General features: G+C 41.0%; 1 protein-coding gene across 1 annotated transcript in view; it reads right to left on the reverse strand.

The window, feature by feature from the left end:
- LOC307256287 (testican-1-like) overlaps nucleotides 1-18,963 on the reverse strand; it is a gene marked incomplete at its 5' end in the record, with an annotated part of 103,375 nt that overhangs the window by 41,612 nt on the left and 42,800 nt on the right. Inside the window, one exon of the mRNA XM_080035200.1 lies at nucleotides 11,979-12,024. Within this exon, the coding sequence (XP_079891326.1) occupies nucleotides 11,979-12,024 (46 nt within the window). The remainder of the gene's footprint in view (nucleotides 1-11,978; nucleotides 12,025-18,963) is intronic.

The raw sequence follows: 18,963 nt of genomic DNA on the forward strand, positions 1-18,963 counted from the left end.
GAAAAAAAACATTAACTCCCTAACTCATCCATCTCCTGTATTTATTCACAGGCAAAGCTTTTGAGCAAGAACTGTTATACTGAGCAGGATAAAGGTGTAAGGAGAAATGAGCTGGGAGGCAGAAAAACAAAGCTAATCCAACTTAGTTTTTGTTTTGTCAATATGCCCTCTATTCATTATTCTTCCACTCTTCCCTTTTCTCTTTGCTGGACCTATCTCCCCCTCGTTATTGGACAACTGTCTTATCTCTGAGTTATCCTCTCTGCAGGCAAATTGCTCTTTGTAGGCTCGGTTGTCTGTTTATCCTTGTATCTCTGTCCACGTCCCTCGAGACACTCTGATGCCACTGTCACTTTGGCGTGTTGGCCTTTAGCCGGAGGGCTCCTGCTATGACAGCTAGCGGAGGCAGTTTGCACACACCCTCTGAAGTTTACTTATCCCAATTTACCCTGATCACTGGAGACTATGTTCCATGTTGAGCTCAAAGGGTAGAATCAAAACACACACACACACACACACACACACACACACACACACACACACACACACACACACATCCACACACCAAAAAACGTTCAGTCTTCCATCTATGAGATCTACTGTATCTCCACCGCTTGTTCAGCAGTGTTCACTACACTGCAGTCCATTGATTCACAGCTTTGTTTTGCTCCGATGTTTGCTCTTGGTTTTTGTCTCTGATTTTCCTCAACTGGTGTAGTGTAGTGTACGGCAGTAACATGTCCCTCTACTCATCGAGGCTCTACTATCTGCCAACATTTACCCTTTCTTAATCACCATTTCTCATGGCCAATCGCTCCTCGGCGCCTCCTCTTCCATGCCATTTCCTTTTTTCCATTATAAACAGACATTTTACTGCTTTGCTGATATGATTGGCTTCACCTGTTCATTAAATTAACAGCACCCTCGGTGTGACTGTGTATCTCCTTCCACCACGTCTCTGCAGGCTCCAGGTATCATTGATTACCGCCTGTGTGTGTGTGTGTGTGTGTGTGTGTGTGTGTATGTGTGTGACGCATGAAATCACTGTTGCACGTACGTGTGCATTTCAGCTGATAGTTCCATTTATGTGTTAAGACCCAACACTGCGAGCCTCTGAGAGAGCCAGATAAGAGCTGCAGCCGAGGGGTCGTGGATATTGAGCGGCTTTTTATGATGTGACCAACCAGCCATTCAAATCAGAGCGGTAAACAATGTTTAAAGAACGCCCAGAGAGCGCGCAACAAGCCCTTAGCACATTACAAACTAAATGAAATAGTACTTCTTAGCCCCGGCTCACACTCCATTTAATACAGAGACCTGAGGTGTTATTGCGCTGTTACTTCGATGGACTATCCGATTCTCTTTCTCATCGGTTTCTCTCTCTTTACAGATACTTTTTAGCTCCTCCAGGCGCAGATCAAAAAGATTGTTATATGAGAATGTATTTAGAAGCAGCGACCAAGTTAAGGGATTTTTAAAAGATGGGGCCGATGAGAAATGAAGAGCGTGACAGGCGGCATAATCTTCAGAGAGACACGGGGCTCACTGAGTTGAAGTGATGAAATATGGAACGAACGACAAACACTCTGCCGGGAAAACACAATGTCACGTCTAATCAGGTTGATTGGCAATTTGCAAGCGCCAGATTTTTTTGAGCCTTTTGTTTTCTGGCTGTTACTGCCAAACAATCAGAGAGCATCACAAATTACTTTTGTTTCTGCTGCCAAAAACTGTTCCCATGGCAACCTGCTCGTTCCCTATGTAATCTAATTAGGCAAACGGACAGTAGTAGTCAACACCTGAAAATCTAAAAATTGCCTTCTATGTCTTTCCATTGTGTCCTCTGATTGCCTGGGGGCCAGCTGTGCTCCTCTGGACTGGCTGTGACAATGTGGCACTGCCTGGCTGACATTTGTAATCCTCCCTTTTAGACTGGGGCTCTCTGGATAATGCATAGCAATCACAATTTCACAAATCTGCTGGGCATGCCCATATGCAAAGAACCAGAGAATGAAATAGTCAAAGTGCTAATTCTAACATTGGTCTTGTCTGACATTAAAACCGCAATCCGCTGCCAAGGACTCTTTCTCCCTGCTCTTGTCTCTCTCCGTCACTCTGCTAAAGGCTTAACAGACTTTTTCAGGGCAACTCTCCAACCAATACAGATGGGACCATGCAGATGCAGAAAGCCAGTAGTAAATAACATTGAGGGTTTGATGCTGGAAGAAGGCTGAGCTGACCTGGAGGACACACAGCGTACAAAGTGAAGTGTGTTTACATGGCTAGAGACGCATCCTGTTATAATGGTGTCACGGCTCAGTGGGAAAAGTCTTCATGTAAATTCCAGTGTGAATATACTGTTTTGTCAACCATAGACTCAAGCTTGTGTGAGCGGTATTGTTTGACAGCAGGTATTTCCACCCTCTGTGTGAATGGTAAATGTTAAAGTAAATGTCAGGAAATGGCTGATATTTTGAATGATAACAGTGCAGCCGCTCTCACTCCAGAATGCCACAGTCAGGAACAGGTACACAGAGCATACGCTAGAGAGTCGGGTTCTCGTTTGTTTTCGAGTTAACTGTGTATATTGTGTGAAAGGAAAACTAACGTGGGTGGACCAAAAAATGCATGATGTAGAATTGTTTGCCTCAACAATTAAATCAATCAATAAATAAGCAGTTTACTAAAATGTTAATACATGAGGAGAAATGATTCTGTCTCTCTGTCTCTCTCTCTCTCTCTTTGTCTCTCACTCTCTATCTTGCCTAAAGTTTTTTTGAGCTGTCAACTACATGTCACACATATTTGTCAGTTCAGTTGGTGTTTCAAAGTTGGGACGGAAAGGAAACTGAGCGACTGACAACAGAGCAAACTCCCACTGCTGATCATTACGATGCGATGCGTTTCAAAGGTCAAGCATAAACCAATTAAGTGAACCGTGTATCCTCCTTAGTTATAGCAACATCAAATCCTTCAAAAATCGCATTGACATTTGAGTGGCCTTAACACACCCTTTTCAATAAGCCCTACAGACCACCATGGTTTAAACATCAAAGATCAACACAAAAGGTGAGTCCTTGGGTGGGTCTAGGGATGAGCGTTAGTCCAGACATGTCTGTAATAAAGCAGCAGAGATTATAGCTTAACTTTTTTAAACATTTGTTTTTTTGTTATGGACGAAACCAAGTTTTGGTTGCCCAAATGCCGCTTGTAAATTCATACTGTGGTTCTCTGTATGTTCATGTCAATTTGTCTTATAGAGTATGGAAAGCAGAAGCCCCACTGACATTGGGGACTTTGACTCTCTCTGGAGACACGTTTACCCTTTTTCCACATTACATATTGTCTCACTAATTGGTCCTGGGTCAGCTGTAGGCAGTGTGTGTATACCATGAACATATGAATCAGTGTGCAGCAGATGTCTATTTAATCCTCCCACAGGGAGAGAGTGCTGGGCTGTCAGGGACACAGGGCCAGTGTCACCCACACACACTCATACACCCTTACAGAGCAATACTATTCAGCATTAAGCAAAGTGTGGAGGCAGGTTAACCATTCATGACCGGCAAAGTAGAGAAAGGTCAATAAGCGGTCACCATGGAAATAGGTTCATGTCGCATTGTGAAGGATTCCGTATTGCAGTCCTCATTGTTTCATTAAAGTGCAACGTGTAAACACAATAACTCTGTTTAATTTAGTCTCAGTTTTTTTCTATATTCTAATATCACACACTGTGCAATTTCAACAAAGGAGCAACATTTGGATAACATATCAATATTTGCATTTCTCATCTCACTTGAGAGAATAATGAACAGCCAAACTGAAGCGTGGGCAAATACTGCATTTCTCTGTAACTCATATATAGTTTATATAATTCATTAATTTGTTCTTAATTAGAGTAAAGCAGAACAATCCTGCCTCCCTCATATTTTCCTAAACCTGAAAAGTAAAAAAATAGATCATCAGCTTTAGAATTTTTGTATCAAACAAGTAACGATTTCAACAGGGAACAAAACAACCCCTAATGAGTTGCTTTGACATGGTCGAATTGTACAACCAGTCCAAATATGATTACGCACATTAAAGGCACACGTCTCTGTCAAAATTAAGAGTGTGTGAGTGGAGCTGGGAGGGATTATATGCCAGTGAGTCTTTCTCTACAAAACAGTAAAGAGGCTGATGAAAGAAAAAGAGATAAGAGACAAGAGACTACCATTCCACAGCGGGGATGTGATAATAATAACCAAATATCTTCAACTATTAATCAAACATGTATGAAAAGGACTCACAACTCATTTTCACAATGTTTGTGTGTGTGTCTCTGTAGTGTTTGTGTGTGTACGTGTACGTGTGTGTGTGTGTGTGTGTTTGTTTATGTCGCTGTGGTATGTTGATTCACAGTCCCCCATTGTTTGTTATTATGTAATTTCCTTCTGATGAACTCAATACGTCAGAAACGATAGCAAACTCTGGATCAACAGCAAACAGAAACACAGGCCTGTGAAGTGTTAGGCTTGGGAGAGATAGACGGCCGAAGATGAACAAGTGAAACGGATGAGGGGAATACACAGGAAGTGAGGTTAAAGGTGGAGATTCTGGTTGTCAAAATCACTTTTTGTTAAAATCTGCTACCTGTCCGAACTGTGTGTGAACGCTTGAACAAAAGTGTTTATACACAGCCTTGGCTCTGCAAACGGGCATGTTGCTAGCTATGGTGGACTCCCATTCTTTATATACCCGTTTACAGAGCCTAGATGTATTAACATTCGATATCTTTTTTTAAGATTTTTTTTGGGGCATTTTCAAGCTTTATTTTATATTATGGACAGCAACAGAGTTGAAATGGGGAGACAGAGACAGGGGGGATGAAATGCAGTAAAGTTCCACGCGTCGGATTTGAACCAGCGGCCACTTCGACAAGGACTGAGTCCACATGGTACGCGCTCTACCCAATACACCACCGGAGCGCCTCCAAAAGTGGATTTTTTTTAAGCGCATTCACAGTATAGACAGGGAGTGGATCCTTTGATGTATAGAAATAAAGGCAGAAGAGAGATAGAAGTGACTGTAGTAAGGGGCACACATAAAGCTGGGTTGCAGGGTGTACTTTCTGCATGAATATATTTTGTGTAAAGCAGCATTTTATGTTTCTTTCGATTGGTTTAGGGGGTCTACTTGCACCATTAAGCAGAAGAATAAGATAATCATGTCACAGAACTATGGGTCAGCTTGGCTGTTATACTTTCAGTTGGAGCGGAAAAAAAATATATGCAAAATTCACGACATTGGCGAAGACGAAAAAGCAGTGCCCTTGCCCACCTGAAAGAAGGAAAAAACCATTGTCCACATGGAAAAAAGGCCACGCTATTTCGGAGATATAGGTACTAGCTAGCAACATACCCATTTACAGAGCCTAGGCAAAGTATTAACATTGGATTTATTTTGCGCACACACAGCACGTACAGATCGTGAGGAGATATTCACTTATTTTTTTAACGTTTTTGACAACAAGCATTCTCCAGAATCGCTGACTAGACCTTTAACATAGAGACTATTCCCCTAGATCAATGCATTACATTAACACATACAGACTACATACTGTGATCAATCAAACATGTTTCTCATCAGGCTCTGTGCGTGCTCCAATAAGCACATGGCACAACAGCTGCACAATCCTGACATGTTGATAATATCAGTATACTGATGAGCTGGAACATATGTAATCTGGTGATGCAAAGCAGCCAACTGTCCTTATACTACAGACTTGGCTGAATCTACAGTTTTCTCTGATTCAGTTGGATTAGTCTGGATCTAAACACGTTTTTACAATGAGCTGCAAATCAACCGCTGGACCGCTTTAAGTCCACAAGAAGTCTGGGAATCAGATTTACCACTGGTGGGTTTAATGGCTCGACGTTCAGTATCACCAACAAGTCATTTGTGATCCGACTGATTTAATTCATTAGACACTATGGAGGGAAGCCATTAATCACCAAATGATTCATCAGGGGAATGGATTTCTCCCATCAACCTCCTTTCTGTTGATTGGTTTCCAAGGGCGACCAGTCATTCATTAGTCAAACCGAGATCAGCAGGAGGTGACTGAAGCCACTTCACTCTCTCGAGTGTATCGACCCACAATCAAGTGCTGTGGTCGGAGTTCTCAATGGGATTTTTTTGTAATCTTACCACAAACACATTAGATTTGATTCTATTGAAAATTCATGTGTTTCTTTTCAATACCGTCCACATTATGTGACCCGAGATATATATCGTATTTCACCATTCAGCCTAAAATAATTGGGATATGATAGTTTGTCCATATCGTGTAGCCCTAACGTGTTCGCACTTGCTGAAGTCAAAAGGTCAAGTTGATAATGATGAGAGCGATGCCTGTACAACCAGCTGGGTAGAAAATGGGACCCACTATAGAAGCAATTCAGATGCACGAAAACAGCAAATGTTCCCAAAGCAGACACACATTTACTGATTGATTTTCATTATTTATTTGCGGTGTAATTGTTTTTGCCGTCCATTCCTCCCAGGTGTGGTGTTTGTGGAGGAGTAAACCACATTGTGCATCGTGATCTTAGCAGCTCCGCAGCAGGGGAGCCGTCATAATGCAGCTCAAGTGCTCTGGTGCAGGAGAACAGGCAAAACAGAAAAAAGAAAAGCGAGAAACAGGTTCTTATGTGCTTTCATAAAGAGCCTAATTGGCACAAAGCAGCCCTATACTTCAACTAGGTGGAATGTCTCTCCAGAGAAGACCACAGATGTCACTTTCTCAAGAGGACAAAGTCACCTCATTATGTCATGTCAAAACTGTTGCAGTGACTCATAGGCACTGAGTGTACCATGGGATGTGGGCAGTGTCAAAGCCCGGGGACATTTTGAAAGATGGAAAAGAACGTTATGGAAAAATGTGAAACATTTCATATATCCTACCTGTATGAAATGGTTTCTAGACCGGGCTATGAGGAAAACAATGGTTTATTGCATCCTGTCTTTTATTGCTGTAGCTCCAGCCAACAGTTGGTTGCAGTAATATTGCACTCACCAAAGTAATTACTGATATCTGGAAAAACAGGTCCAATGAGGCAACAAACTGGAGTTGACAGATGAGCATGGAGGTGGAAAACAAGCCTTCAGGTTGGTAAAACGTCAACAACTCCGAAATAAACAACTAAATATGTTGTACATATCAATGCCCTCAAGAACCACACAAACAATGATTTGACGCCTCCATCATTTGCCTGCTCCTTTCACAACTGTTACACGTCACGTCACTGTTGAATAAATCATTTGTGTGATGTGATAAGGCTATAGCCGAGGTCATTAGATGTAGGCACAATTTAAACTTTAATAGCCACATAAGTAAGGTTATGGAACAACAATTCAATATCAAACTAAAAGCATGGCAATAATACACAATATAAAATTATTTATTAGGTGACTGCGCTTTATAAACAAGCCCAAAGTCACTTGTAAATATCTGTCAGTTAAATTTCAAGTTATATACCATGTCATTAGTTCAGCATACCTAGTAAACTGGAACAAAGTATTGTTTTTTCACAGACCAAGATGCTAACCAAACATTACAACCTGTGATTCACAAAAACTATTGCTCAACTGTTTTAACTGTATTCAATATTGTTGGCCAGTGACCTCAGCAGTAATTATACAACTAAGGCAACTGGCTTGTAGGTTTTTTGATTGATTGAGCAGCTTCGGGAACAACCTCCCCTCACAAATTTCCGACTGCTAAAACAAGGGGGCTGTGTCCGTCAACTCATGTGACATTCCGAAACCGACAATTCGACATTTACGCTCTCTTCACACAGAATGGTTCAGCTGTAAACAATTTTGCAGTGACCTTTATTTTGGTGGGTACTATTTTATAGTATCCCAAAGCACCATGGCAAGAGTCATGAACTGAGGTTTTATAAGATCGAGGCATCACCACTGAAGAACATAAAGATGGAATATGAATAGTGACTTCCTGCTTTAGTGTGAGTGTGTTCAACCAAAAGTGAGTCTCGTTCCCACTTTTTTGCTGTATATAACTGTATAAAACAAATCAAATGTTTACAGTGACAGCTTGTATGCGTGTATGAAACCTCTGCTAAGCTGTATTTCCTTCATATTTTGACTCGGAATGACACCTGAAGATGATCATTTAACCTTAGAGACCTACTTCACCAGTGGAAATATGAAGGTGAATTGAACTCTGAGACCCTATGTAGTATAAATGTGCAAATATTTTAGGAATACGTTCGTCCTAGCCTGAGAAAAGGCAAAACGAGTGTGTTATGGCCTCACTGTCACACATGGGAAAATGTAGGGTTAGGATTAACAGGACAGCTGGGCCAAGGGAAGACTGAGGGAAGAAAAACCTCATTCATTATATTATAATAGCGATTTTATAATGATATAACGCTGGTTCAATATTGGTGAAGTATTCCTTTAAGGATTCCACTTCTCTGTGGCATCCAATAAAGTATAACCAGAATAATATCAACAATGAAGCAATCTCTGTTTGGTCTCTGACCTAATTGAATTGAGACTTACTAAAAGTATTATCATTAGAGTTGAAATGCAGGACCTTAGGGGAAAACAAAGCAGAGCCTCCATGTTTGGAGAACAGTGTGTCATTCTTAAAGTGGCCATGAGGAACTTTCAGTTTGTATTAATGCTAGCGGCCCCTTTGGACAAAACAGTAGACACCAGCTGATGTTCATATTTGAGCGTACCGGGAAAACGGCATTATGAAAAACAATATAAAAATAGCATTCAAAAGTTCCTTGTAGCTACTTTAACTTGTGTGTTAGTTCATCGATGTTTTAGTATCTAAATCAGGCATCTGTGCATGTGCTACTCCTGTATGTTTGTACAGCAGATTCCTCCATAGCATCTGATGTATTTAGTATTTAGTCCCTGGTCAAGAGGATGGAGCTCTGTTTACGTGTTGTCTTTAGTCATCTCTGTAAAACTGGAGATCCACTCAATGGCCCTCATTTATCAAACTTGCGTGGAAACTGGTGCAGATTCTGGCGCAAATACCTCCCTACGCCAGGTATTGCGTGGGATTTATCAAACAGTCGTATCTCGCCAATCTCGGCGTACGCCAGGCCATTATTGATAAATGCGGCGGCTGAAAACAATCGTATCACGCCCCTATATTTTCTCAGTTTAGAGGCCTCGCCCAGAGGTTTTACGACATGGATATGCGCATTACGGCACAGAAGAGGAACTTCTCTGAAGAAGAAATTGACAAAATAACAGCGAAAGAAAAAAAAAGAGTTTAATTTCGGAGCATTACAAGCGGCATCAAAGAACGACAGAAGGCAGCAGTTAGGAAGGAAATAACTACAGCGTTGGTGTTGACAACAAACGATCTCCAGCGCTCAAATGCTATAAAACAGCATATATAATTATATGTCGCCATTTCTTTACATAGATGAAGAAAAAGTGGTCTGACTTAAAAATCGCCACTAAAAAAAGCGTGTTGCTGTTCTGAAATGCAACCAACGTGCGGGCATAATATAAGTGGTAGAGGAGAAAAAGACGCACCAACTGTCCGATAATGGTCCCCATAAAAGAAATACACGTCTGCAGAGATTTGAATGATTAAAATGTATTGGCCCTTTTAGATAGCACTACTCAAAAGGGGTTTATAAAATAAAAATATCACATTTTGCGTTGTAATGTATGACAACATGCGCTTGGCACGAGTGGTCAGCCCGGCCGTCAGCTGCACAAGCCGACCCGGCAACGATCAGCTGTGAGAGCGCCCACTGTCCTGCTGAGCTGCTCCACTAGCAGATCGGAAAAACGTGCCGGTTAACGGTGGAAATAAATCGCTCGCTTAAGCGATCAGTGACACATTAAAAGAGGAACTAACATCTAAAAAGTGCATCAAATAAATAAAATGTTAAGTTGAATGTTGTGCCGTGTATTTTTTATCATAAAGAGCAGTGTAGGCCTACTACATATTTAATACTTAGGCTAACATTTTGAATGAATGCAGCCCCCGTGCCTCAGTGTCCCCCCAGCTGCTCCAAGTCGAAGATAACTACCCTTACGCAGTCCCATGCAGCGCTCCTAAGTGGCCGGTGTGCGCACTATTGAATCAGCTCTCCTACTCAGTTGCACACCATAAGCTGCACAATTTTAAGTGATTAATATCTTTATTTCGGTCTGAGCAAACACTGCATTTGTATTACCTTCTAATAATTGTCCAACAAAGTCATCGGCTACCCGGCACAGCCTGCACTGCGAGTCCATGCTGTTTACAAACTTGCGTACATGAGCTGAGAGCTGGCGTGGGATTTGAGCGTATCCTACGCTCACGTCCATATTGATAAATGCCGAGATTTGCGTGGAAATGTACATACACCCATTTTTCTGGTCTACGCATGGTTGATAAATGAGGACCTAGAAGAGGCAGTGAGACGAGACTGCTCATTAGGTTCAGTATCCACGATGGAGCTGGCCCAGATATAAACCTGCTCAGCAACGCTCTCCCTGATGAGTTACAGTTACTGTGCTGCAGATATGCAAAAGCAAAGCCAGCACGCAACAGAACAGGATCGCTGGTGGAGAGATTTAAAGTGTGTTGGGCTGTTCAGAGAGTTGCAATCAAATCAACCCCCCGCCAAAACTGTGTGTGTGTGTGTGTGTGTGTGTGTGTGTGTGTGTGTGTGTGTGTGTGTGTGTGTGTGTGTGTGTGTGCGCGCACGTGAGAGAAAGAGAGAGAGAAAGAGAGAGAGAGACTCTATGCGACTGAGAGTGTGAGTGAGTTTTAAGAAAGTGTTTTTAATAATTGAGTTTAGTCAAGAGTTACTGGGGGTACGAGAGCATTACACGGTTAAGTGTGATTAATAACGGGGGCATTGTTGCCATAGAAAGTACATCAGCAGAAGTAAACTGTGAACAAGTTACGGCACCTGGCCATGGACACACACACACACACACACACACACACACACGCTTAAAGGGACTATTTATTTTTTTGCAACAGCTGGCTGAACGGCGCAATCAGTTTATTTGGGGCCCTGCTCATTTACGTGCTGTTACATTGCACCATTAAAACTCTGAGAGTGAAGGATGATTCATGTGAAGTAAACATCAAATAAGAACACAAAGCCGATGGCGCTAACCACTGCACTAACTGTGCATGCATATGATTTATTCCTGTTTAGCTCAGTGTTCATGTTTTTGTTTGGTTTGTCTGTTGTCTTATATGGTTTCTGATAAGACACAGGTCCCAACATTCCTGCTGCTTCATCATTCTCTCACATATTTATACAAAGTCAATGATTGAATTTTAGAAATTAAATCAATGAGAGCCAGATATCACAACTTTACAATGTATGATACACAGAGGCGACATATTGCAAATGTACCGTATAACCTTAAGACACGTTTAAAGTGTTCAAAGTCTTTTTAAGTTCTGTTTGAAGTTAATTGGAACTAAAATAGTCTTGTGTTCTCCAGAACTAATACAAAGATATGTTGAGAGTTGTGGTGCATCCTTTCTTTCAAATTCAATTGACGTGAAGGGAACAGAACATGATAAAAAAAACAATCCTTTACAGTCTTTGTCCTGTGGTAATGATGGCCACATAATCCATTTTTCTATTAAAAAAAATTGTTCTTGTGATTGAATGGAAAAGTGAACTACAGGATAATTCAAAAATCATACAGGAGTAAGTGAACAATACCTGCATTTTGGCACCAAAAAATAGCTTCTCCAAAGTACAATATAAGCCATTTTCTCTGATTACCTGACTTAGAAATGACCATACTGTATCTGATAACATAAAAACAAGGCATTGTATGTGACAAAGCATTCAATGCCAGTTTTCAGTAACTGACATGTTTCCAAACTTGATGCTATTGACACGTTTTGGTCCTAGCATTCAAAAAGTATTGAGGTTTCATAAACATTGTAATCCCATCCAAACAGCAGGACTCACCTTGGTCTAGAGACTTGGCAGGAGCCCAGCTTTTGAAGTAGTCATCCTGAGTGGAAACACAACATAAGAAACTGGGTTAAGAAAAAACAATACTCCATGCTGATTATATCTTTGAATTATTTTTAGACCACAGAGAGAACCACCCACATACTAAGACACTCTACTGAGGAAATATGTCCTAATTTTTATTTCCTTTTGTTCTTTCATAGGTGTGTTTTGTAGAAGCGAATGATTGCAATAGAAAAAGGACACAGAGAGGTAATATCTTCAAAATATAGGGCATACATTTACAAAGAGAAACCTGCAGGAGACACCCTGGGGAGTTTAGAAAGTTACAGGCTCTAGTAAAAAAAAATGTGTTTAACTTGGACGAAAAAGTTTAATGTCAAGGGGAAAAAAACAAGACTTCAGCTCTAGAATGACAAAGGAAGAAAAGAGACTTTGTAGTGCTTTTTTGTTTGGTAGTTCGCCAAAAATGTAGTTTGATGAAGCGTACATTCTTCTCTATTCCTATTGATCAAATAAAACATAGTGCAAAGTCATTGAGTAAGAGGTTTGGATTTGTCAAGCCTTTTTTTCTTATTCAATAGCATATAGTGAACGTGTCCGCATTATGAAAACACCACAGCTTTGTTGTTTAGCAATAGCATTACAAGCATATCACGGATATAGTTACTATAAGTCTTTATTGTCAATTAACACATGCAGATTCACACATGGTAAGTCACACAAGGTTATTGAAATGTTTCATTCTGCTATAAGTGAAAGGATTGGTTAAATAGTCTAAGCATCAGTTTATAGAACTAAAATATGCATGAAGGCAGGAGTGGTATAGATGTTGTGTTTACATATTGCAGTGTAGTAGCAGCTGCAACAGAGCACTCTAGGTTAATGTTCAGGATAATCCGCTGATGAGCATTTAAATGCACTAAAATGGTTTATTACACACTATAATGTAGTATGTAGTTGTAAGGAGATTTTAAGTGTTTCATGATTTTCAGTATTTTTCCACAAGTTTTGCTATGAAGCCATATTTCCGTTTATTACAACACTTTGTACTATATATACTGTATATCTATATATTATTTTTTCCCCCAATAGTTTTACCCCTAGATTTGGTTGTTGGTTGGGATGTTGCACAAATAACTGAATATAATGGACCGCTCTACATAGCATATTGGTTATTGGCAAAAACATTTAAAGTGTGAGGCAATCTATCAATATATCTATCCATCTATCCATCCATCCATCCATCCATCCATCCATCCATCCATCCATCCATCCATCCATCCATCCATCCATCCATCCATCCATCCATCCATCCATCCATCCTTTTCTACATCAGCCTGTACTAATGAGTGCCCCTGGGAGGAGCTATGGTGTTAAGAAAAAAATAAAAATAAACACTTATATCTGCTAACAACCACAGTGGCTTCTAAATCATTTATGGAATGCTTCTAAATGCAAAAGAAAGGTTGTGTGTCACCAAACTTACAGGTCTCAAGTGTTTTCTCTACACTGCAAGCTACCCGTGCATTGCACAGACACTCACACACACACACACACACACACACACACACACACACACACACACACACACACACACACACACACACACACACACACACACACACACACACACACACACACACACACACACACTCTCTCTCTCTCTCTCTCTCTCTCTCTCTCTCTCTCTCTCTCTCTCTCTCTCTCTCTCTCTCTCTCTCTCTCTCTCTCTCTTAAGTGGTGCCTGGAGCGAGCCATTTGTGTGTCAGCTGGAAGTGAGTCTGTGTCAGTGACACTATGTGAACTAGGCAGAGAAAACCTGCTGGGTTTAAAAGCAGGATCTCGACCTCCTTTATTATTAAATAAAAGAGGAAGAGAAAGAGAGAGAGAGAGAGAGAGAGAGAGAGAGAGAGAGAGGAAAGGAGAGAGAGCGGAAGCTAAATGAACCAGTCACAGAAAACAGTCCACATAAAATGGACAGCTGACCCGCTCATCCAGTCCTTGTTCTATAAATGACCACTGTCGACCACTGAGCCAACAGAAAAGTTTGAAATGGGACGATGAAACCTAATCAGCTTCTCCCTTAGGTCCTCACTTTACGCATGTCCTCACTTTTTTATCTCTTATTTTATGTCAGTCGCTCCTGCTCTGTCTCTACTATAAAATGATCCTTTATGGCGGTGAAAGTGCAAAGTAGGATAATAATGGTTTGAAGCTATAGAAACAATCAGGCCATCCCTTAAGGTGTACAGTATATAACGCCCCTAATCGGTCGTTAAAATGAGAGTACAGCTCTGATCCGGGGTTGTTTGCCATGCTTTTAATTGCTTCAAGGTAAGGTATGCATAACCGCTATACCCGTAAGACTATAGCAACATTTTGATATGCAATACTACACCACATTATGTCCAACCAGCCACCCAACCTGCGGTGCATTTTAATAAGAAACACCTCTCCAGCTCTGCAAAAATGCATTGACGCAAGTGCTAGACAAAGAATACAATGTCTGGGGCTTCCAGTAAAGTACCACAGTATGTAACAGAATAGTATAATCAAATGACAAACTCAATGAATGTACTCACCTCCGCTTCCTTTAAGTAATTGAAGAGGAGACAGGCAGAGAGAAAGAGAGGGAAGAGAGACAGAAAGAAAGGTTAGTGATTATGGCACAGTATGCTGTGTCTATCAGATCTACGACAACCATAATGTGTTACCCCTCCTGAATACTGAGCTCCACTCTTGAGATTCATTTATTAGGAATCTTATTCCGAAGATGGAAGAATACCAAAGGACTCACACATACACACACTCGCGCCCGCAGACTTATTTGATGTGACATGTAATTTGAAACACATTTAGGGGCAACTTGTACAGGCTTAGATTGGAGACATAGCATAACGGGAAACGAGAGAGAGAGGAGAGAGAAAAAATAATGAGGCAGGGTGGGTGTGCAAAAGTAGAGCCAAGAGGAAAAAAAAGGTATATTAATATAAAAGTGTGTTATTATTGTGGTTGGGAGGGGAGGGTTAAAGGATGTTCTGGAGAGGTTTCACTCATCTGAATAACAACATGAGTTATCATGAGAATCTGACTTACTGGAGTCTGCTTACCACATTTCTGTGAAAACAGCATGTAAAACTGTCTGGAGAGACAGCCAACTAGATCAGAAAGATGAACATAAAGCTAGCTGGAGTATATAGTGCTACATTTGCCAACTATCCATATTCTATATTGTAAAAAATATCCTTTTTTATAGAACCAACATCTTTGCATCCCACTAAGGGCTGGCTTATGAAGAGCATTTTCTTTTCTCAGTTTCACCGCGTAGAGTAATGTTATAAAGGTTGTTAGAACGTATTATTTTGTCCAGAGTTGTAGAAGAAAAACAAGTACAAGATCTCTTTCAAATCTTAAAAGGTTTATTTTCTAAATTGAGTGAGCAGAAATGTACACTGGTTCTCAAAAAGCAAATCCCAGTAAGACTGACTTTAAAATGGCGGGACACAATGCTATATGGAAACATACAATATTTCTGATTGGTTGACTTTTGGACTTGCCTTGATGTCTCTCCAAGCTGGTCAACTAATGGCAGAAGATACCCATAAAAGGAAGGGAGGAAACTACGCTACCTCACTATGGACATACTGTAGGTGCAGGTCTAACTGGAGAAGGACCTTAGCTATGCAGATGCTATGTAGTTACTAGTGCAGGCGAGTTCTCAATGGTCGTAGCCTGACCTTGGTCGTAGCCTGACCTTGTAAACCAAGTGATAAAGAAGATCTAAAACAGACAGTCAATTATTTACTGAAACTGTCTTCTCCCTGTATGCCTATAGTGTGCACTTAGTATGGAGAGACTAGACAGCTCAAGCACGTGTAGTGAAGGTTAACTTACAAAAGTGTGCAAAATAAAGTATAAGAAAGTGTAAAAAGCACAAGAGTATAAAATTATCCTTTATAAGGTCTTCCATTTAATCCACTTGAATTGACTTGCTACTATAGCTTATATAAAGAGCTTCCAATTCCTAACCCACACACCAGTTCACCTTTTCTGTATCTGTACACAGCACCCCCCAGTAGCTTTGGGTATAACCACCTGACTGTGATGGATTACAGCCCAGTGGAGGCTCACAGTGAAAAAAACTGTGTGTGTGGCTGAATCTCAAGCAGATCCTGCTGAACAAATATACTTGGTGGTGTCTTGTTGATTTCTGCGCCATCTGGATAAAAAACACACATGTTGGTGTTTTCTGCTGAGTTCAATCTAACCTGCAGCTAGAAACATGTTGTGGGTACCAGAGAGAGTGTTTCATCTGTTCTAGTCAGCAAACAGCATTTACAGTGTCCAGCAGAAGGACTGAGGGGCTGTGGACTGAAATGCACTTGAACTGTTTTTCTTATAAGCAAGTGTGACTTAAGGTTAACAGCGGCTGCCACTGGCCCCCTCTTATTATTCAATACCAAGTCCCAGGCATGACCTTTCCTCGTCTAGGACCCCCATTAATATTTTAGTGCGCTCATCTCGAAAGCATGAAGTATCTGTTAAACTTGCTGCAACACGGCCCCAATGTCAGTCAAACTCTTTCAAGTGATTGCAAGGACATAAGTGTCGTTATTATCAAATCTTTTTAGCTGGTGGTGCTGGAGTTTTCAGAAGTGATTTTCCCAGTGAAGAAATTGTCTGTGGACTGCGCCCATTTAAAGCTGCAAACACGCTTCACGTACACAATCTGAACTGTCTTCTTTAGGGTTTGATTAAACTCTGTTTAAGAATGTAGCACAGCAGCTGTCAGTGAAAATTCCTTTATAATAATAAAAAAAAGTGTACATTGCAGCTAATTTAAGCAGTGCCTTCATTTTAATTATGGTTCATTGACTGCATGTCCGTGTTGCATGTCATGTCGCAGTAAGCATTTCCATTAAGAGTTGCTCTTAAGCACCTGCATGATCAAGTTAAATCAGGCTGTAGCGTTTAGGAGGTCTCCCTGGAGGACACGGGCTAGACGTCTCAATGAGGAGATGAAGTAGGAAAAGAGAGATAACAACTTTAATGAAAACTATAAATAAGCATAGATGGTAACGTGACGTTCAGTCCTGTGGTAAGCAATGCAACTGCCTACTTTCTGTCTTGTTACACAATATGAACATGTGTTGTATTATAAGAAAATTATGAAAGCTGTAGGACAGTCAATTAATTATGTGTTAGCACATGTGTACATCATATACCAGTCCTAGAAACCTGCATATGCTGGCTGTAATACTTTAACAGAAGCTAGTAAACTGTCATGTAAACACAGGGTGGTAGCTTTTTCAGTGAACTTTTTAGTTCCAAAACAGTCCCTGGCCTCTGTTGACCTTATATCAAAAGTAATTCCATGGAGTGAGTTCACAGATTTTAAGAAGAGAGCATTTAGAGAGAGAATGGAAAGGGATCTGTACTCCATATTGGCAGGTGGCCCAGGAACTTGGATCGGTAATGATAAAAGAGAAAGTTGGCTCGGGGCATCCTTGGTGTTAAAGCAGAGGATCTATTTTATTGGTGCTCTCATTTTCCATTACTGATGATCAGATGGTGAAGCTAAACCCAGCAAAGTAGTAATATGCAGCAGGGAGGGACAAAGCAGCCAGGACTTGAACTGGCTTCATTCTTATCTGTTTGGTTAACTTATTGTTGATGCAGAAATAACAACATTCGCTGGATATGAGAGAGTTAAAGCCAGTCTTACACTGATGCAGGCAATGAGAAAGCTGGTTAATTTAACAAGTGTGTATTTAAAGAAATGAATGAGCAGATGTCTGTATTTTAACAAAAACGACATGTCTAGAATATGATCAAAATCATGATGATGCTCAAAACCGGGATATTAATATGCATGTAAATATACTCATTATTTGTATCGCAGCAAGAGTTGACTCTTAACACATAAGCAGTTTTTCAGTTCTTTCGTGTGAGGAGTGTCTCAAAAAGACATTCATTTCTGTCATGACATCTTCACAGTCATTCTGTCTCCTGGGTCTCTGGCTGGTCGGCTCATTTTTTCTCTGAGTTTATAGTGATGGGCTTGAGATCTCATCTGATAGAAGATCCCCAAGGAAGTCTGGGACTGGAAAAGGTAGAGAGGAAGCGGAATTGATTCAGAGAAGAAGAGAAGTGGGAATGGCTTGGGCCAGAGTTGCTTCACTCAGCAGAAGTAACCTCAGCTGAGTGAGTGTGTGTGTGTGTGTGTGTGTGTGTGTCTGTCTGTCTGTCTGTCTGTCTGTCTGTCTGTCTGTCTGTCTGTCTGTCTGTCTGTCTGTCTGTCTGTCTGTCTGTCTGTCTGTCTGTGTGCGTGCGTGCGTGCGTGCGTGCGTGCGTGCGTGCGTGTGTGTGTGTAACTAAAAGTTGGTATTGGTTTTTGTACACAAGTACTTGCATTAACATTGAAATAGGCAAAGCCACGCCCGGAGTGCTGACGGAAGACGTCATAATCAGGGGATGAGGATGCAAATCTGGGCCCCTCGGTGGAAACTCAACAGAAAATGTACTGTGTACTTTATGCAATTTATTCATGGGTCTGGAACCTTGCCCAATTCCTTCCCTCCCTCCTCCTATTCCCCATAGTCTATAACAGTAATTCATTCCCCCTCTCCTCCTCCTCCTCTAAATCCCTCTCCTCCTTACGCTACACTCTAGACAAGCGCTGGTCTGGGATCTGATAGGCATCCTATGAAGCTGATATACCAACTCTGTGAGCATAGCAGAACAGAGCAGAGTGGATTTTAGAAACACGCTGCATCAGATTATTTCACTGTTAGGCCTCTGCAGGAGTGAGGAATGCTGAGGGGAATGTGTATAGTGGAGACAGTTTGTTTTGCTTCAACCAATGGTATTGAAGGTGCACTATTACTCTTGCAAAGAAAATCAACACACCAAACCGGAGAGGGAAATGGTACATTTGATTAGCATGTTCTCAATAGAAACAGTCCTAATGAGAAAA

Source organism: Ammodytes marinus, assembly GCF_949987685.1.
Source record: "Ammodytes marinus genome assembly, chromosome: 10".
Taxonomy (NCBI): Eukaryota; Metazoa; Chordata; class Actinopteri; order Uranoscopiformes; family Ammodytidae; genus Ammodytes; species Ammodytes marinus.